The sequence below is a fragment of the Neophocaena asiaeorientalis genome, unplaced genomic scaffold (genome assembly GCF_003031525.2).
Source record: "Neophocaena asiaeorientalis asiaeorientalis breed wild unplaced genomic scaffold, Neophocaena_asiaeorientalis_V1.1 scaffold70, whole genome shotgun sequence".
NCBI lineage: Eukaryota > Metazoa > Chordata > Mammalia > Artiodactyla > Phocoenidae > Neophocaena > Neophocaena asiaeorientalis.
In genome coordinates, this window is record NW_020175410.1 from 13,623,855 (window position 1) to 13,639,914 (window position 16,060).

The following is a 16,060-nucleotide window of genomic DNA, read 5'->3' on the forward strand; positions in this document are numbered from 1 at the left end:
AGTAATGCAAACTTCAAATCATGCTTCTCCTTCCAAGTCCTGTTCAGTCTTTCACCAAGTTCTGATCCCCTTCTGTTAAAAATCTTTGCATCCCGGCCCATTTCCTTGTCCACCTAGTGCAGGTCCTTGTCATCTCATTCATGGCCTGGCCTTCCCATTGGCATCCCCAGCGCCATCTCCATCCCGGCCAACTGGCCCAGTGAACCTCTGTCATATTAATCTTTCTAAAACACTGCTTCTATTTGCTGCTCATTGGAGTCACACAGACCAGCTTAGCCTCTTACTGGTCTGTGTTTCCTCGAATCAGTTACTTTACTTCTCATTGATAAAAGGAGGTTAATCAGACCACCTCCCAACATTCTAGTAAAGATTAAATGATTGCCCTGGGCTTTCGGCTCCCACCAGTAAAATTAGAGAAACTTCTCTACTTCATGACCCTGCATTTGTATATCTTGTCTCCTGTGGAAGCAAGGATCATTATGGTAGGATGTAGTATAGGTATGTATATTCATTTATAAAGTTATAAATTTGTATTTTAAGATAAATTTATAATGAACTTATACTATTATAAATATATAATAATTATTTTATTATAATATAAATTTATAAAATATATATTATAATTTAAATGTATGTTTATTATATATTTTTTTAATTTAGTTATTTTATTTATTTACTTTGGGCTGTATTGGGTCTTCATTGCTGTGCGCAGACTTTTCTCTCGTTGCAGTGAGCGGGGGCTACTCTTCGTTGCAGTGCGCGGGCTTCTCATTGTGGTGGCTTCTCTTGTTGCGGAGCGTGGGCTCTAGGTGCACAGGCTTCAGTAGTTGTGGCACGTGGGCTCAGTAGTTGTGACTCGCAGGCTCTAGAGCACAGGCTCAGTAGTTGTGGTGCACAGGCTTAGCTGCTCCGCGGCACGTGGGATCTTCCCGGACCAGGGATCGAACATGTGTCCCCTGCATTGGCAGGTGGATTCTTAACCGCTGCGCCACCAGGGAAGCCCTGTTTATTATATATTAAGACCATACATTATACAATCTAATTTATATTTAATATTTATTTGGGCGGGGGTGGGGGGGAGGGATAATCTCCTAGCACCTAGTGCAGCCCTTTGTGCTTAGTAGGTGATCACTCGATTAGTGTTTACAAAGTAAATCAATTAATTGATTTTCTGCTTAATCTGGTTATTTGAATAGGTGGTAATTGTAAGGTGATAAATTGACATTTTTAACTTAACAGATAGCAACTTTGGAACTGAACATGTGTTACAAGTATTAAAAAGCAAACATTCCCCTGGGTAATATTTTTCGAAAGGTCATTTTATGAACATGGAAAATTCCTCTGCTAATCAAGAAAGATAGCAGCTAAAGCATAGCTGCAGTTCAAATGCAGGTTACAGAGGTGTTCTATAGGGTGATCCATGACTTCCTCATCTTTTTAGTACAATGAAAGTACTGTAACTAAACAAAATCTTTCATCTTCCATTATGCATGAATCATTACCTTTCTATAACAGGTATATCAGCATACACATCTCATCTGCTAGAAAACATACCCTACTTTTAATTGTTGTTTTGCACTGTCCATTGAGATTATGAATAGTATTTGTATGTTCTTTTGGTTGTTTGCTTTAAAAGGCATGAGTCCGAAACTTGGTCCCCTTTGTAATTTGACCCAAGCAAATTCACTTCACTGATAAGACAATGGTGAGTGAGTTTTTTTGCTAAACCTACATTTAGAATTGCCAATTCAAAATGAATTAATGTTTATTGGAAATTTTGACATTCATTCTTTCTTTTCTTGATGATAAAGGTATAAGAATTCTAACAGGTGTAGAGAATATATATAGTGACGCCAGAGGAAGGACTATTAGGTTTAAGTTTGACTTGAGCACCCACCACACAGTGACAAATGTCCTCTTCCTTTCTTGTTCACCATGTAAAATATTTTACCTTATCATCTGTGTGTAATAGCAGCCAGGAACCAGAAATATCTACCATGTATAAGTGTGAGAAAGTGTGTATATTTAGCTGCTGCATATTATAGGTCTACTATAAACTGGACATTTTACAGAGGCTAAATGACTTTCTAAGGTCGTACAGGGAGAAGTGGCCGAGTAGGGGTTCGGTCACACCCAGGACAGTCTATCACCAGAATCTATGCCCTCTCCCCAGTCGGCAAGTATCCTGAAAAATCAACATGTTGCGGGGCGGGGGAGGGGGGGAATGTTAAGGTTTAACCTCTCACAGATTTAATAAAGCCTTGGGGAAATCCTTGATTAAAACCCCAAGGTCTACACTTGTTTTGGCACAGCAGTGCCTAAGGTGAGGTGAGAAGAGAAATGACTCTGCTGTGGTTTGAAATGAATGCAATTTGCCATTGTATTTTGCAGGAATCTCCCTTTGGTTAGGAAAAAGGAAAAAAAAAAAACATGTATAAATGAAAATGTATGTGTTTCATAGAGTTTATTTTATCAGCATTAACTATTATCAAGTATAATGGTGAAGAAAGATGTTTGAGGAAAATACTTGGAAATAACCTAAAATCCTCTTTCGTAAAAACATAGCAATGTTCAGTTTCAGATACTGTCCCCCAAATATTGCTTACCTTGTCAAATAAGTTGCCTTCTAAGGGTAGCATGGCAAAGTCCTTCCAGTAGGCTCCTCTGGAGTTTATGTGGGAATTCATAATAGAAAGAGGCTCAGGGGCATGAGAGACAGAAGGAGGGTTTCTGCAATAGAATGTAAAAGTCCCAGAGAGTGTGGAGAAAACCTTCTGAAGAATAACGACAGTCATAAGCAAGAGGAAGAGAAGAAATGTAGGTATAAAATGGGAAATGGATTCATGATACTTAGATTCAACAAAGGTCTTTAGCAATAATGTTTGTGCGCTGTTACCCAGCCACTTGGTTAAACTACTGAAAAGTATCTAAATGAAGTGATTAATTGTAGTTTTCGATGTAGTAAAATGCATAAAAGTTACTGACCTTCAGTGATGTTCTGTATAATAAAAGGATTTTTTAACGTGTTAATTCAGTAAAGCAATTGCAGTCTTCATTTTGGGATGTTTTTGGTAGGAGTAATCTTTCCATTTTATTATTTAACCCTCCCAACCCAAAAACGTGTATATAAGAATTTTTTTAGAAATATAAAAACAGCCCTCAGATTTACTGTCTTCAATAGAATATCTCTGTTGTTAACTGTATTTTTAAATAATTAGTTTAAAAGAATTCCTGAGTATGTCACCTGGGAGGCTTATGTCTAAAAACAGACAAGATAGGATAGCTTTGTGGATATTCTCCCTGCAGTGACTTTTTCTAAAAATGCATGACGTTTTATCTTTGATGAGGCTGTGTCTCATGCTATATACCAGAGCATTCCTCTTCCATCTTCCATCTCCATGCGGGGCCTCTGTACCTAACATCCTAGGATTACCAGGAGAGGTAGATTCTTAGGCAGTGGGAAGAAACAGAGTTTAAAGTTATTGTGAACCTCCTCAGGTTGTCTCTATCTGGCCATCTCTATCTCAATCTCAGTCTTTCTGTGTCTTTTATTCTCCGCCATTTTGCTCCTTCAACCCTCTACTTCCTTCCAGCTCAGCTTTATGTCTTGGTAATAAAGAACCAGCCAAGTCGGACTCATACATGTGTGTGTTTTAGCCAAATCATCCCTCAATTATACGGTTATTCCAGGCAGTAGAATTAAACTCTCCCTCATCACTAAACCAAAGAATATAATCAAAGATTATGTTCATATTTGTCCACCTAAAATATGCCATAAATTATATGAATTGAAGCCTCTTTGGCTCAGCTAATACGAGGGAGGAAGAATATTCAAAATAACCTCAATGAAAATACCGGTCCTGTGTGTTTCTTCAGTTCATGGTGCACACATACCTGATACAGCCAAGACTTCTTACCAAAGAGCCTTATTTAAAGATAGAATAAGGTCCTTAGGGTGATCTTATTCTTACGTCTCCACACTCCACCATAGCACACCCAGGAGTTCATCATGATGAAAGGTTTCATCTCTCCTCTAAATCCGTTGTAGCTCTCCATGCTCCTTATGTTCATAGCACCCACTATCATAAAACCGGCTCATACAAACTATTCCAACTTTTCAGCTGAAAACTGAATAGATGGTTCTAAGAGTTTGATCAGATTCATGACCAACCTCTTGGTCAGCTGAGAGTACCAGTTCCAATTAGGCCTATTGCCCCCTTCATGTGACCCATTTCTCTTGTCTTGTGACTATGTCTTTGCATCCAAAGATCCATTTTATAGGAGCTAATTGCATGCAGTCAGGGTTCAGTAGCTCTTATAACTCAAGCCAACCCACATTTGCTGCAAAGACAAGTTACTAGACCCCAGAGTCACATACCAAGTCTTCCTAAGGTGGCAAAAGGCAATCTGAGCTCTACACCGAATTGCAGGCTCTGAGTTTCTAGTATCCCCTAGCAGGTTTTACTGAGTGTTCACAGAAGAGTGGTTATGATTCAGACCTTCTGCTTGCTGCCCTCATTAAAGGAAGCCAAACTGATGGGCCAGTCCTAACTCAGGGATGGCAGGCACATTTCATTTTGTGGGCCAAGTCCAACCAATAGAGATACGACTTCAGGCTCTTGTAGTATGGTAGACCACGTGACTTGAAAGTCCTCTGCTAAAACATGTAGCAAATGTAAGATAAAATAGAGCAAACTTAAATGCATAGCAGAACTAGCAAAAAAGTTAGAATATTGCCAAGGGACAAAAACAAGAAAAGAGCTCAAAACCAAAAGAGTAGGGACATGAGCCACTGCTGCAGCTGAGCTTCAGGCTGGGGTCTCAGTGCCCACCCCAGGAAAGAGATGTTCTTACGCCTTTGCCTGGAGACATCCATTCAAGTTAGTCTGCTTTGTTTGTTTCCCGATAGCCATGCCAACATATTTATTTTAAACTGCTCCATAATCCTCACAAGTAATTTCACTCATGCTTCTGTGGATACCAGTCTTCTTCATGAAGGGTGAGGGGCTTGGCATGTTTACATAGCGACTTAACCAGCTCAGCAGATTAAACTGATGCTCTCTGTTCCCTCTGTGCTTACTGACCTGGCACACTCACCACTCCAGCCATTTGAGATACTTGCTTAGCAAGAAAGGGTCATTTGTGTTTGTTCCCAAACCTCATAATGCCGGCTATATTTAGTTTTATAATTTCATACTTTATTTTATTTAATTTTTGTAAATTTATTTTTGGCTGCATTCGGTCTTCATTGCTGTGCGCAGGCTTTCTCTAGTTGTGGCGAGCGGGGGCTACTCTTCGTTGCGGTGCGCGGGCTTCTCATCGTGGTGGCTTCTCTTGTTGTGGAGCACGGGCTCTAGGTGCACGGGCTTCAGTAGTTGTGGCACGTGGGCTCAGTAGTTGCGGGCTGTAGAGCGCAGGCTCAGTAGTTGTAGTGCGTGGGCTTAGTCGCTCCGCGGCATGTGGGATCTTCCCAGACCAGGGATTGAACCCACGTCCCCTGCACTGGCAGGCAGATTCTTAACCACCGCACCGCCAGGGAAGTCCCAATAATTTCATACTTTAATATTAAGAAAAAGAGATGAGTGTGAAGAGAAAGAGAACTGTTGATTCTTTGCAACCCGAGTTCTATGCTTTGGAAGGAATGTTAAAATGTTGCATCAATTAAGATGTGTGAGCTAAACAGCTATAAAAGATTGGGCTTGTAGGAAGATTTAAAGATCTGGAAGGGCCATCATCAGTTAGTTTGTGGAGAGACTAGAGAGTCTCAATCTGGTGAACTGCTTTGTTCCTTGTTAAAGTAGAGCAAGACTTTAAAGACATTTAGACACTTGCAAAGCCATCTGAGTAAGAATCCCATAGGCACCCACTTATGAGACACAGGTTCTCTACACAGCGCTCTTCACAGGGTCCCTGTGCTATTTCACCCCAGAGGCTCAGCTAAAGTGACTGTCTGTGATTGCAGAGAACATTAGTAACCAAAATAAAAGTCTTATGACATAATAATGAAGCATACAGGCTTTGGGGCAAGGCAGACCTGGCTTGAATTTTAAGTCTGCAATTTGTTATGTGTCCTTAGGTAAGTCAGGAAGCTTCTCCAATCCTCAGTTTCCTCATCAGAAAATAGGGATGATAATAATACTACCTTGCTCCTGGAGTTCTTGTGATAATTAAATGATATACTGTTTGGGGAGCATGTAGCACTATGTCAGGTACAACACCAGTGCCCTATAAGTAATAGCTGTTAAGATTCCATTGTTTACCTTTTCTAAAACTTTCACTTCTCACCTTGCTATCTTTCAGGACCTGTCTAGATGTCTTTTAGAATCCAACTCCATAATTCTTTATTAATTTGGCTGTGTTAGTGATGTCTGCATCCATTTTCTAGGGTTTGCCATAACAAAATACCAAAGACTAAGTGGCTTAAACAACAGAAATTTGTTTTCTCACAGTTCTGGAGGCTGGAAGCCCAAGATCAAGGTGTCAGCTGGTTTGGTTTCTTCTGAGTTCTCTCTCCTTGGCTCACCTCCCTGCTGTGTCCTCACGTGATCATTTCTCTGTGTGCACGCATGCCTCTGGTTTGGATTGGATTAGGGCCCACCCTAATGGCCTCATTTGGACTTACCCATCACTTTAAAGGCCCTCATTCTGAGGCACTGGGGTTGGACTTCAATGTGAATTGGGGGCACGGGGCGGGGGGACACAATCCAACCATAACATTTACACAAGTAAATTATTTTCCACTTCATTTGAAAATAACCACCTTCAAGAATCATGGCCTGAATAGAAAGTGTATGGTTCAGTGTCTCCTAGCCACTGAAATGCCATGACTTTGTAGGAGTCTCCATATATAGCGTATATAGCAAGTTCGTTTATTGTGTGTAAAAAATATTTAAGAGGTCCGGTTTAAGGCTTTATAAATTGATATATAATATTTCTAAAACATGATCTCTGATAATAGGCTGCACATATTTTTTAAAACACATTATTCTTGAAAAATACTTTTTTTTTTTTTTTTTTGCAGTACGTGGGCCTCTCACTGCTGTGGCCTCTCCCGTTGCGGAGCACAGGCTCCGGACGCGCAGGCTCAGCGGCCATGGCTCACGGGCCTAGCCGCTCCGCGGCATGTGGGATCTTCCCAGACCGGGGCACGAACCCATGTCCCCTGCAACGGCAGGCGGACTCTCAACCACTGTGCCACCAGGGAAGCCCGAAAAATACTTTTTTATGTCATTTGTTGAGCAAGGAGTTAGGGAACATTTACATGTGTACCATGGGTATATATAAAATCAAATAAGATATGTATTAACTGAGCACCTGTTCAGGTAAAGCACTAAGCCAAAGGTTAGGGGCAAACCTAGAACAGCCCCTGCTCTCTACTTAAGAAAATGCCTGAAATGTCACCAAGTGAGTTCATTTAATTGTCAGTTAAATGCTCAGTATAGATAATGAGTCTTGTGTGTTCACAATTGCCTCTGAAGCCCAGAGTTAGGATTTTGAACTTGTGATGTTTAGCTACCATAATATTGGGAGAAGGGGGAGTGGTATAATCAGAAAAACAGACCCATAGGTAGCTCACTGCAGCATTCAGGACAAGTGGAAGGAGAGAGAACTGTGAGGAAGTACTGCGATAGCAGAGTGATATTAAGAAAGGGTGCTCTGTCAGAAAACAAACTTATGGTTACCAAAGGGGAAAGAGAGGGGAGGGGTAAATGAGGAGTATGAGATTAACAGATACAAACTACAATACATAAAATAGATAAGCAACAAGACCTACTGTGTAGCACAGGGAACTATATTCAATATCTTCTAATAACCTATAATGGAAAAGAATCTAAATATATGTGTATATATATACATATATATGTGTATATATAGTTGAATCACTTTGCTGTATACTTGAAACTAATACAATATTGTAAGTCAACTATATTTCAATTAAAAAAAGGAAGGGTGCTCTGAGAAGGATCTGACCAAGAATAATATCAAAGAATTCCACAGGGCTTCCCTGGTGACACAGTGATTGAGAGTCCGCCTGCTGATGCAGGGGACACGGGTTCGTGCCCTGGTCCGGGAAGATCCCACATGCCGCAGAGCGGCTGGTCCCGTGAGCTATGGCCGCTGAGCCTGCGCGTCCGGAGCCTGTGCTCCGCAACGGGAGAGGCCACAGCACTGAGAGGCCCGCGTACAGCAAAAAAAAAGAATTCTACATACCTCTGGTTTGAGCCTGTGATAGCGATGTGTTCCAGCCTACCACAATAAGTAGAACTTTGAAGCCAGGGCCTGTATATGATGGTGGCAGTGTTGTTACAATGACTGAGAATAGGTTACCCAGGATTATCAAGTATGGGAGTCAGGCACCGCCAGATATTCATAAGAGATCTTACTGGAAGGGGAATGCAAGAAAAACCTTCATTTACCAAAGGTTACTTCTTCCCCACACAAAGAATATTTTGATTCCTGTTAAATAATGATCAAGACAAGTATGATTGAAATGTAACCAGAGAAAAACTCCTTGTTTAATATGTATCTTGTTTCTTTCAGGCCGCTTTTTCGTGGAAGTTCAGATGTCGATCAGCTAGGGAAAATCTTGGAGTAAGTATTAACTGTAATTTTACATCTGTGTCTGTAACATTAAAACATTACAGTGACCTTCCTCTGACGTTTATGTAATATGTTTATCTCTTGTCTTTCCTACCCCAAGCTGCTGCTGCTGCAGACAATGTTACTGTTTGTGTGGTGAGTGGGGACATGGTAGACGTCTGCTGTTTTGTGCAGAGCCCATCATGCCTTGTGGCCTGATTGCTCTGCTCTGGAAGCTTTTATGTTGCTCGTGTGGATCATTTGACAGCTGCCCTTTCTCTGCTTGGCTGAGCTCCAGTTCTTTAAGTTCAGCTGTGTTGTCTGCTTGGGGTCATTTCAGATGCTTCCACTCAGAGGTGGGGCGCTCAATGACCAGGTAACCCATCCTTACCCACTGGGCTTCCTGTCCCCATTGAGTATCCTGTAGTCATCCAGGTTGGTTTTACATTGTTTTGTTTTGTCTTCCTGGACAAAGGACGGTGTGCCACAAATCCATTTTTCTTTGGAACACTGAAAAAGGAGATAAGGATCCTAGGTTTCAGTCCTACGCCTGTGGCTAAATAACTGCAGTCTTGAAAAAGTCATTTAAAACACCGGGTAGAAGACTTACACAGTGCCTGGTACATAGTAAATGCTTTTAAAAAAATGTTAGCTATTATTATAATTCATCATTAATTGTTTAACCTTTTTGTTCCTTAACTTCTTCGCCTGAGAAATGAAACTTTAAGGCTTTCTTGTGCTCGAATTCTTTGGTTCCAGTTGTCTGTGACATAGCTCCTTGATGATTTTCAGAGTTCCATTAGCGTACATGTTTGTGCATGTGAGAGTATGGACGCTTTCATGTGTCTAGAATGGGAAGAAGAGGCTTTTCTTCTCACAGAGCATGCAGTACAGCAACCTTTTGGGATCTATGTTGTTGCCAAGCCCCATCAGGATTCGGGTGGAGTAGGAAGAAAGTGGGAGTTCTAGAACCAAAAATAGCCCTGATCATTGCTCTGTACCATTTTATAGGCATCCTAGTAATTTTTATGATATTTGCAGCCTGTAAAACTGATGAAAAGTCCCCCTAAAGAAAAGCATTATATTTTAACACTATTTTCTCATGTTTAACTGCTTAAAACAGTCGGAATAAACCCGGAACCTGAGTTTGTTCTTTCAGTGACTGGAAGCAGCTCCAATAGGCTTCTGTTAGTGCCAGAGTCACTGCTGAGTCAGAACCCAGTGGCTTTAAGGCCTGAAAAACATTTGCTAGTTTTATTGTCTGGGGGCTTCCTGGGTCCAGGGCAGCTGCCACGACGGCTGCTCCTGCCACTGCTACTGTCCGCTCTGTAAGATGGATGAACTCAGGACCAAACTTGCACATTACTCTCTGCTTCTGGGTGTCACGTTCTTTGATCATTCAATGATGAACTCCCATCTGTTCTTCCCTATCCCTGTTGAATGTATTTTGTGTGCATGTGATTGTGAAGAGGGAACTGTGAAAGTCAGGCATACCAGTGATTCTTCTTGTTAAAAGTAAGAACAGTCTTGACTGAAACCAGCTTGCCAGACACTGACGTCCTTCACCTGCTTTTCCTTACTGACTCCACCTGGGCGTTCTGTCCACCTCTAACACCAACGTCTTCAATCATGTTAACACTGCTGGTGCCCCTTTAGTACGTGAAGCCAGTGGGACGGACCAGAAGGAACCTTTGACGAACACGTTTGACTTGCTTCCAAGGGAAAGCCATTTCCACTTTTGGCAAAGGCCTAAGATCCCAGGTTGCCAGCAGAAAAGAAGCCATAAAGTTTGATATGTTTTGTGCCTTTAGATTTTACTTCTTGGTTTCTGGCATTGTTTCACTGAAATTATATTGTTTCCTCTGAATGTATTCATTGCTTTGGCAGAGAGAAGAGGGACAATGCTGCACCCTAGTGTCACTTCTGAAGTACTTGAAAAATGATTTCTGTCTCAGCCACCACTGCCATTTATAGGTTTTGTGCTTTGTCAGTGTTTCCAGTACAAATGTCAACTTCTAAGGCTTATGTTCGGCTTTGTCCAAATATTGAAATTTGATGCAAGCCCTTTTTAATGGACCTATCAGAATTTCACAACACTCATATATAGGCCATAAATGTTCACACTGGATATTAAACTGAATATTTTTTAAAAGAAAGCCATATTCACATTCTCTTAAGGGGAAAACTGTTCCTGTGTTTTGGAAGATTTATACTTTCAAAGAACAGTAAGTACTTTGAAAGTGAAACTGAATGCTTTTAGCCTGTGACATTTTAGAGCATTTTTAAGAGCAGAGTCATAGTTAAATGGAAACAAAATACTGGATTTGGAATACGTTTGCTCCAGGCTCTGGGCTGAACTATGTGTGAAGTTGGCAGTTCATTTTATTCCTCATCCTCAGTTTCCCCATCTATATAATGGAAATAATAATACCTGACCTACATGTCTCAGGAGGTGGTAGATTTAAGAACACTTTTATAAGTTATTTATATAAACAGGTATGTATATATGTATACATACATCACACATATACATACAGGGACACTGTTTTCCTGAGAGCTTTTGGCATTCAGCTGCCCACATTGCCAGATTTAGCTCAATATAAATATATTCAAAACTGCAAATAAAAAAGATTTTAAACTTGTACTAAGAGTTGTTATAATCGATTTCTAGGTGACTGGTGATAATATGCAAAAATATTGATATAAAAATGGCTAAAAGGCCAAAAATGACTGAAAGACAATTTTTTAAAGTTATTTAGTAAGCATTCTTCTGTTCTTCTCTGCCTGTCCCATTCTATCCAAACACACACATTTTTAAAAAAATAATAAATGGTAATGTTTTTGTTTTCCTCTTTTTATTCTTATTCTAGATCTTGCTATTAAACAAATTAGTATGTTGCTCAAGTTGTCATTTCCATTCATCTGTTCCATAAACATGTCCATGAGTCTGTTTTTATCTACCTCAGTAACCTGGCTCTCCCCACATGTCTGACAGAGGTAGGATTACTATGTCTTTCCCCAGACACCCAGTGATAGGTGTCTGCTCTTCCCAGGTGAGGTCTGTTACCTGGGCTCTGTTGAGGTGAGGGAAGGGGAACAAAGCCCTACAGAGATCTTGTGACATTTACCACCACGTGTTCCTGCACCCTGGAGGACTTGTTCAGGAGGACATCCCCCGGGTCTTAGTCCCAGCGAGTGCAGGCCAAGAAGACGACAGTGCAGGCCAGCACCTTTTCTAACTGTAGTCAAGAGTTTGCTCAGTATTCGAATGGCCATATAGTCTGTCCACTAAACAGCCTGTGCTGTTTTTGTATCACTTGATGCTCTCTCTACCTTTCTGATCCCAAGATGGTTTTCAGGCGGAACATAAATGATACTGTTTTTATTAATTGTTTGCTCACTTTGTAATAGCATAACACAGTTATATAAAATATGTAAATTAAATTATGTAAGTTAAATTTGATATTAAATTATAAAATGGTATTGCATAATATAGGACTACCATACCTTTTAGCCTCATTTTTTTGGTCTGGTTCTGATTTATGTAATTACTGTGTGAGGAATTATTCTTCAACCAAAAATGCAACCAAATTTATGTGTAAACAAATCATGTTAGATGAGTATCATAAAGGCATGTCAGTACAGGAGTGTTCGATCAGAGCACGAAAAGCACTCCTGGGCATAAAGGAATATATGATGTGCCCATGCAGGTCTCCTTTGAATATATAGGTCCTGCTCTGTCAGTATTTCAGGGCTTATTGGCAATACAATAGTTTCCAGTTCTGCATGATCTCTTACATTTTGTGTCTTCCGCCAAAGTAATCTCTTATCTCTTCCCAGTGGTTTTTACAGTTCTCCTGTGAGATTACCCTATTGCAGCACCTGATTACCCTGCCATGATCACCGTATTGCAGTAGGACAGAGAGAAATGGGAGTCCTGCCGGTCATACAAGTGATGAACTCCTGAGGCTCTGTGTCCCCCATGCCTGCCCCTTAGGCTTTACCTTCTTCTAGAATTGGTGGGAAAATCGCTTCAGCACAGCAGCTAATGCTTACATTCACCTGTGGTTCTTTTGTAGTGTAATTGGACTCCCAGGAGAAGAGGACTGGCCTAGAGATGTTGCCCTCCCCAGGCAGGCTTTTCACTCAAAATCTCCTCAACCAATTGAGAAGTTTGTAACAGATATTGATGAACAAGGCAAAGACCTACTTCTGGTAAGTTCACATGATGCACAGTTGGTCTGCACTGTGCTCGTGAGAGACTTGCCCTGTCCACACTGGGCACTGGGCACAGTGTCAGTTCATCGTCATGTGCCACAACCACACGGGGCAGAGGCCACAGTCTCTCTGCAGCTTTCATTTCCAGCCCTATAGCAGCTAGTGGCTTTTGATTCTGCAGTGTCTTCAGGTCCTATAGAAAGAGAAAGAGGGACTTCCCTGGTGGTGCAGTGGTTAAGAATCCGCCTGCCAATGCAGGGGATACAGGTTTGAGCCCTTGTCCGGGAGGATCCCACAGGCCGCAGAGCAATGAAGCCTGTGCACCACAACTACTGAAGCCTGCGCTCTAGAGCTTGTGAGCCACAACTACTGAGCCCGCGTGTTGCAACTACTGATGCCCGCACGCCTAGAGCCCGTGCTGCACAAGAGAAGCCACTGCAATGAGAAGCCCGTGCACCGCAACAAAGAGTAGCCTGCACTCGCCACAACCAGAGAAAGCCCACATGCAGCAACGATGACCCAACGCGGCCAAAAATAAGTAAATAAATATTGTGTATCAATAAATGCAGCCAAAATTTGAAGAAAAATTTTGAAGAAAAAAAAAAAATGAAAGAGTCTGATCCACACCCCTTCAGTCTGCCATCTTCGAATGTTCTTTTGAATGCAGCCTTAGAATCCTCTGGGTTCGTCTAAACACATGCTTCTTTAGAAGTAAATATTATGTTTCCTTGTTTACACTTTCATGCTACTTTAAGCAGCTTGTTTGGCATTTTAATGTGTCTTTTCTTAAACAGGCACATTTTTAGGAAGATGTTTTTCCAAAGGAACTGGATAGCAATACTCCTTTTAGTTATTGATTTATTTAATAAGTATTGAACGTGCCCTGACATATAAAATACCTCACTGAAAATAGACTTCTGTGCCCTGTTTGAGACTCAAACTCATAATACTTGGCTTTGTACATAATTCTTTGTATTTGGAGACCAAACAGTAGGTAGAAGAAAGTACCTATGGGGCTACTCTTGGTGTTTGGAACCCAATGAGTAGTAATGAGTATCCTTTACCAGCTGAATTAACAACCTTTGATATCTAGCCAAGAAAGTGCTCCTAGACTCAGAAGCTTACTCCCATTCTGAATTTTAGATATAGACCTAAGAGTCTATAGGTCCTAGTAGACATGTTATGTATGCTTCAGCTCTGTGTGAACACAGCCATCGATTGGCATGTTTGCAGAGCCAAGGATTTTCCCAGTGAAAGCCCTAACTCCATCTTCAGCTGATGGTGGCTCACTTTCTGATGCTTAGGCAAAAGTTCCCTCCACTGCCAAATTATAGACAAGGACAGCTCTATTCCTCCCCACTGTTGATTTGTAAGATACTCACTAGTGTGGCCTGGAAATGGAAAGCCATCCAGAGTGTAAATGCTCTGTCTCCGTCCTGTGCATCACATGCTCTTAGCAACTCTGCTTTTCTCTGCCCTTTTCTCCACCTCATTGCTTCTTTTCAGTCCTACTGTCTGCTCCCCTAACTTTAGCTGGTCCCTTGACTATCAGAACTTCAACTAATTCACAGATCCTTTCAGCTCTAATCCCACTGCTAGCATTTGCCCTGTCACTGTTTCCTGTATCAGATTCCTACAAGGAGGAACCTGGCTGCCATACCTCACCTTTTTTGCCAAACCATGATAAGGGTTGCTACCTACGGCCAGGCTGCACTCCTGGCCCAATCAGGTATGCCAGGAGACAGTGAGGACCACGTGTTATAAAATATAGCCACCATAGGATTTCCTTTTCAGCAGGAACTTTGAATGAAATGTTCCTCCTAGTAGAGGTTTCTGGACAGACCGTGACAGTGATGAACAACTTTGGTAGTGAATTGGCCCAGTCCTTCAGCTAACAGAACATCCAAAGACAACCCAAAAGATCTCCTGGCTCCAACATTATTAGGAATCACCAAGAAGAACTTAAAATGTAAAGATAACAGACCATGCCATGTGTTCATTCAGGGTCCCCCACTAGAGATGGTGGCTTCCACAGTCAGACCACACACTAGTGCTAATCTAAAGAAGTAGCAGGAGACAAAAAAGAAAAAGGAGCAAAGAAACCTACTAAAGAGAGAAGGAAGTAGGTAGACAAGGAATGGCAGCAGAGATTAGAAAAAGGAGAGGAATAAAAAGCAGAGCCAGTAACATCATGACCAGGTAAAACTTAAGCGTGGAGCATAATGTCCACAGGCATGCAGGGAAAGGACAGTCCAAGACCTTAAACCTCAGCAGTCTCTGAAAGCTCTCACTGTTTTATCCTAGAGGGACACAAGCTAGAACTCTAAAGCAGAGAAGGCAGGCCATTTGGTACAAGAGAGGCAGCTGAGATCCCAAAAGTAACTGTTGCCGCTATTGAAAATTTTTTACTGAAGGAAGAAAAATAAAGAGTATTTTAGAAAGTTGTTTTATTTAAGTAACATTTAAAAGTTTAGCACTTTAAGAGTTATCCTTCATTTTTATCTGAAAAAATAGTTGACTTTATAGAATGCCTCAATCTTTCATGTATGGATGTATTATACATCAACATTTATAAATGCTCTTATGTAGATATATAAGTAGTGTGCAGTAACAAGACAATTCAGGGGAAGAATTATTTTTAGCAGGCAAAACCTACATATCTTTATAAGTTTTGTCCCCTTCATCATGATTAACTTGGGAGTCTGGGTACTTACTCCAAATGTGATGCTTTTGCTGAAAAAAGTTTTGGAGTTCTTGCTATCAAACTGCTTTCAGAGCCTGAGGTGCTTTTTTTTTTTTTTGGTCCTTGTATTAGTCTGTTTTCGATGCATAACAAACAAACAAAAAATCTCACTAGCAAAAAGCAATAAGCCTTTGTTTCTTGCTCATGTGTCTTCACATTGGCAGAGACGGCTCTTTGAGTCATCTAGAGCAACTCTGCTTCAGCCAGTGGGTCAAGTACTGGTCTTCTCCACGTGTCTCATTCTGGGGCCCAGGCCCTAGGGCCTTTGGCTCCCCGCGACATGTTTTCTCATCCTAGAAGGTAGGTGCTCCCAGAAGGGCAAGCAGAAACCTACGATGCCCCTGAAGACCTAGGCTCGGAAGAGATAGCCTGCCATTTCTGTCCGCGTTCCATTGGCCAAAGGAAGTTACATGGCCAACTTTAACAGAAGAACGAATACTTCTCCCATGGAGAGGGGGAAGGAAAGAAAAGGAATATGTGTCAGAAAATGATCCAGTCCACTGTAGTAGTCAACTCTTG

General features: G+C 41.3%; 1 protein-coding gene across 2 annotated transcripts in view; it reads left to right on the forward strand.

Annotated features, from left to right (window-relative positions):
* The window catches only part of CDK6 (cyclin dependent kinase 6), a 229,692-nt gene that overhangs the window by 200,689 nt on the left and 12,943 nt on the right, over positions 1-16,060 (forward strand). For both annotated transcript variants that reach the window (XM_024767027.1, XM_024767026.1), the window contains exons 6-7: positions 8,542-8,592; positions 12,660-12,795. In XM_024767027.1, the coding sequence (XP_024622795.1) occupies positions 8,542-8,592; positions 12,660-12,795 (187 nt within the window). The remainder of the gene's footprint in view (positions 1-8,541; positions 8,593-12,659; positions 12,796-16,060) is intronic.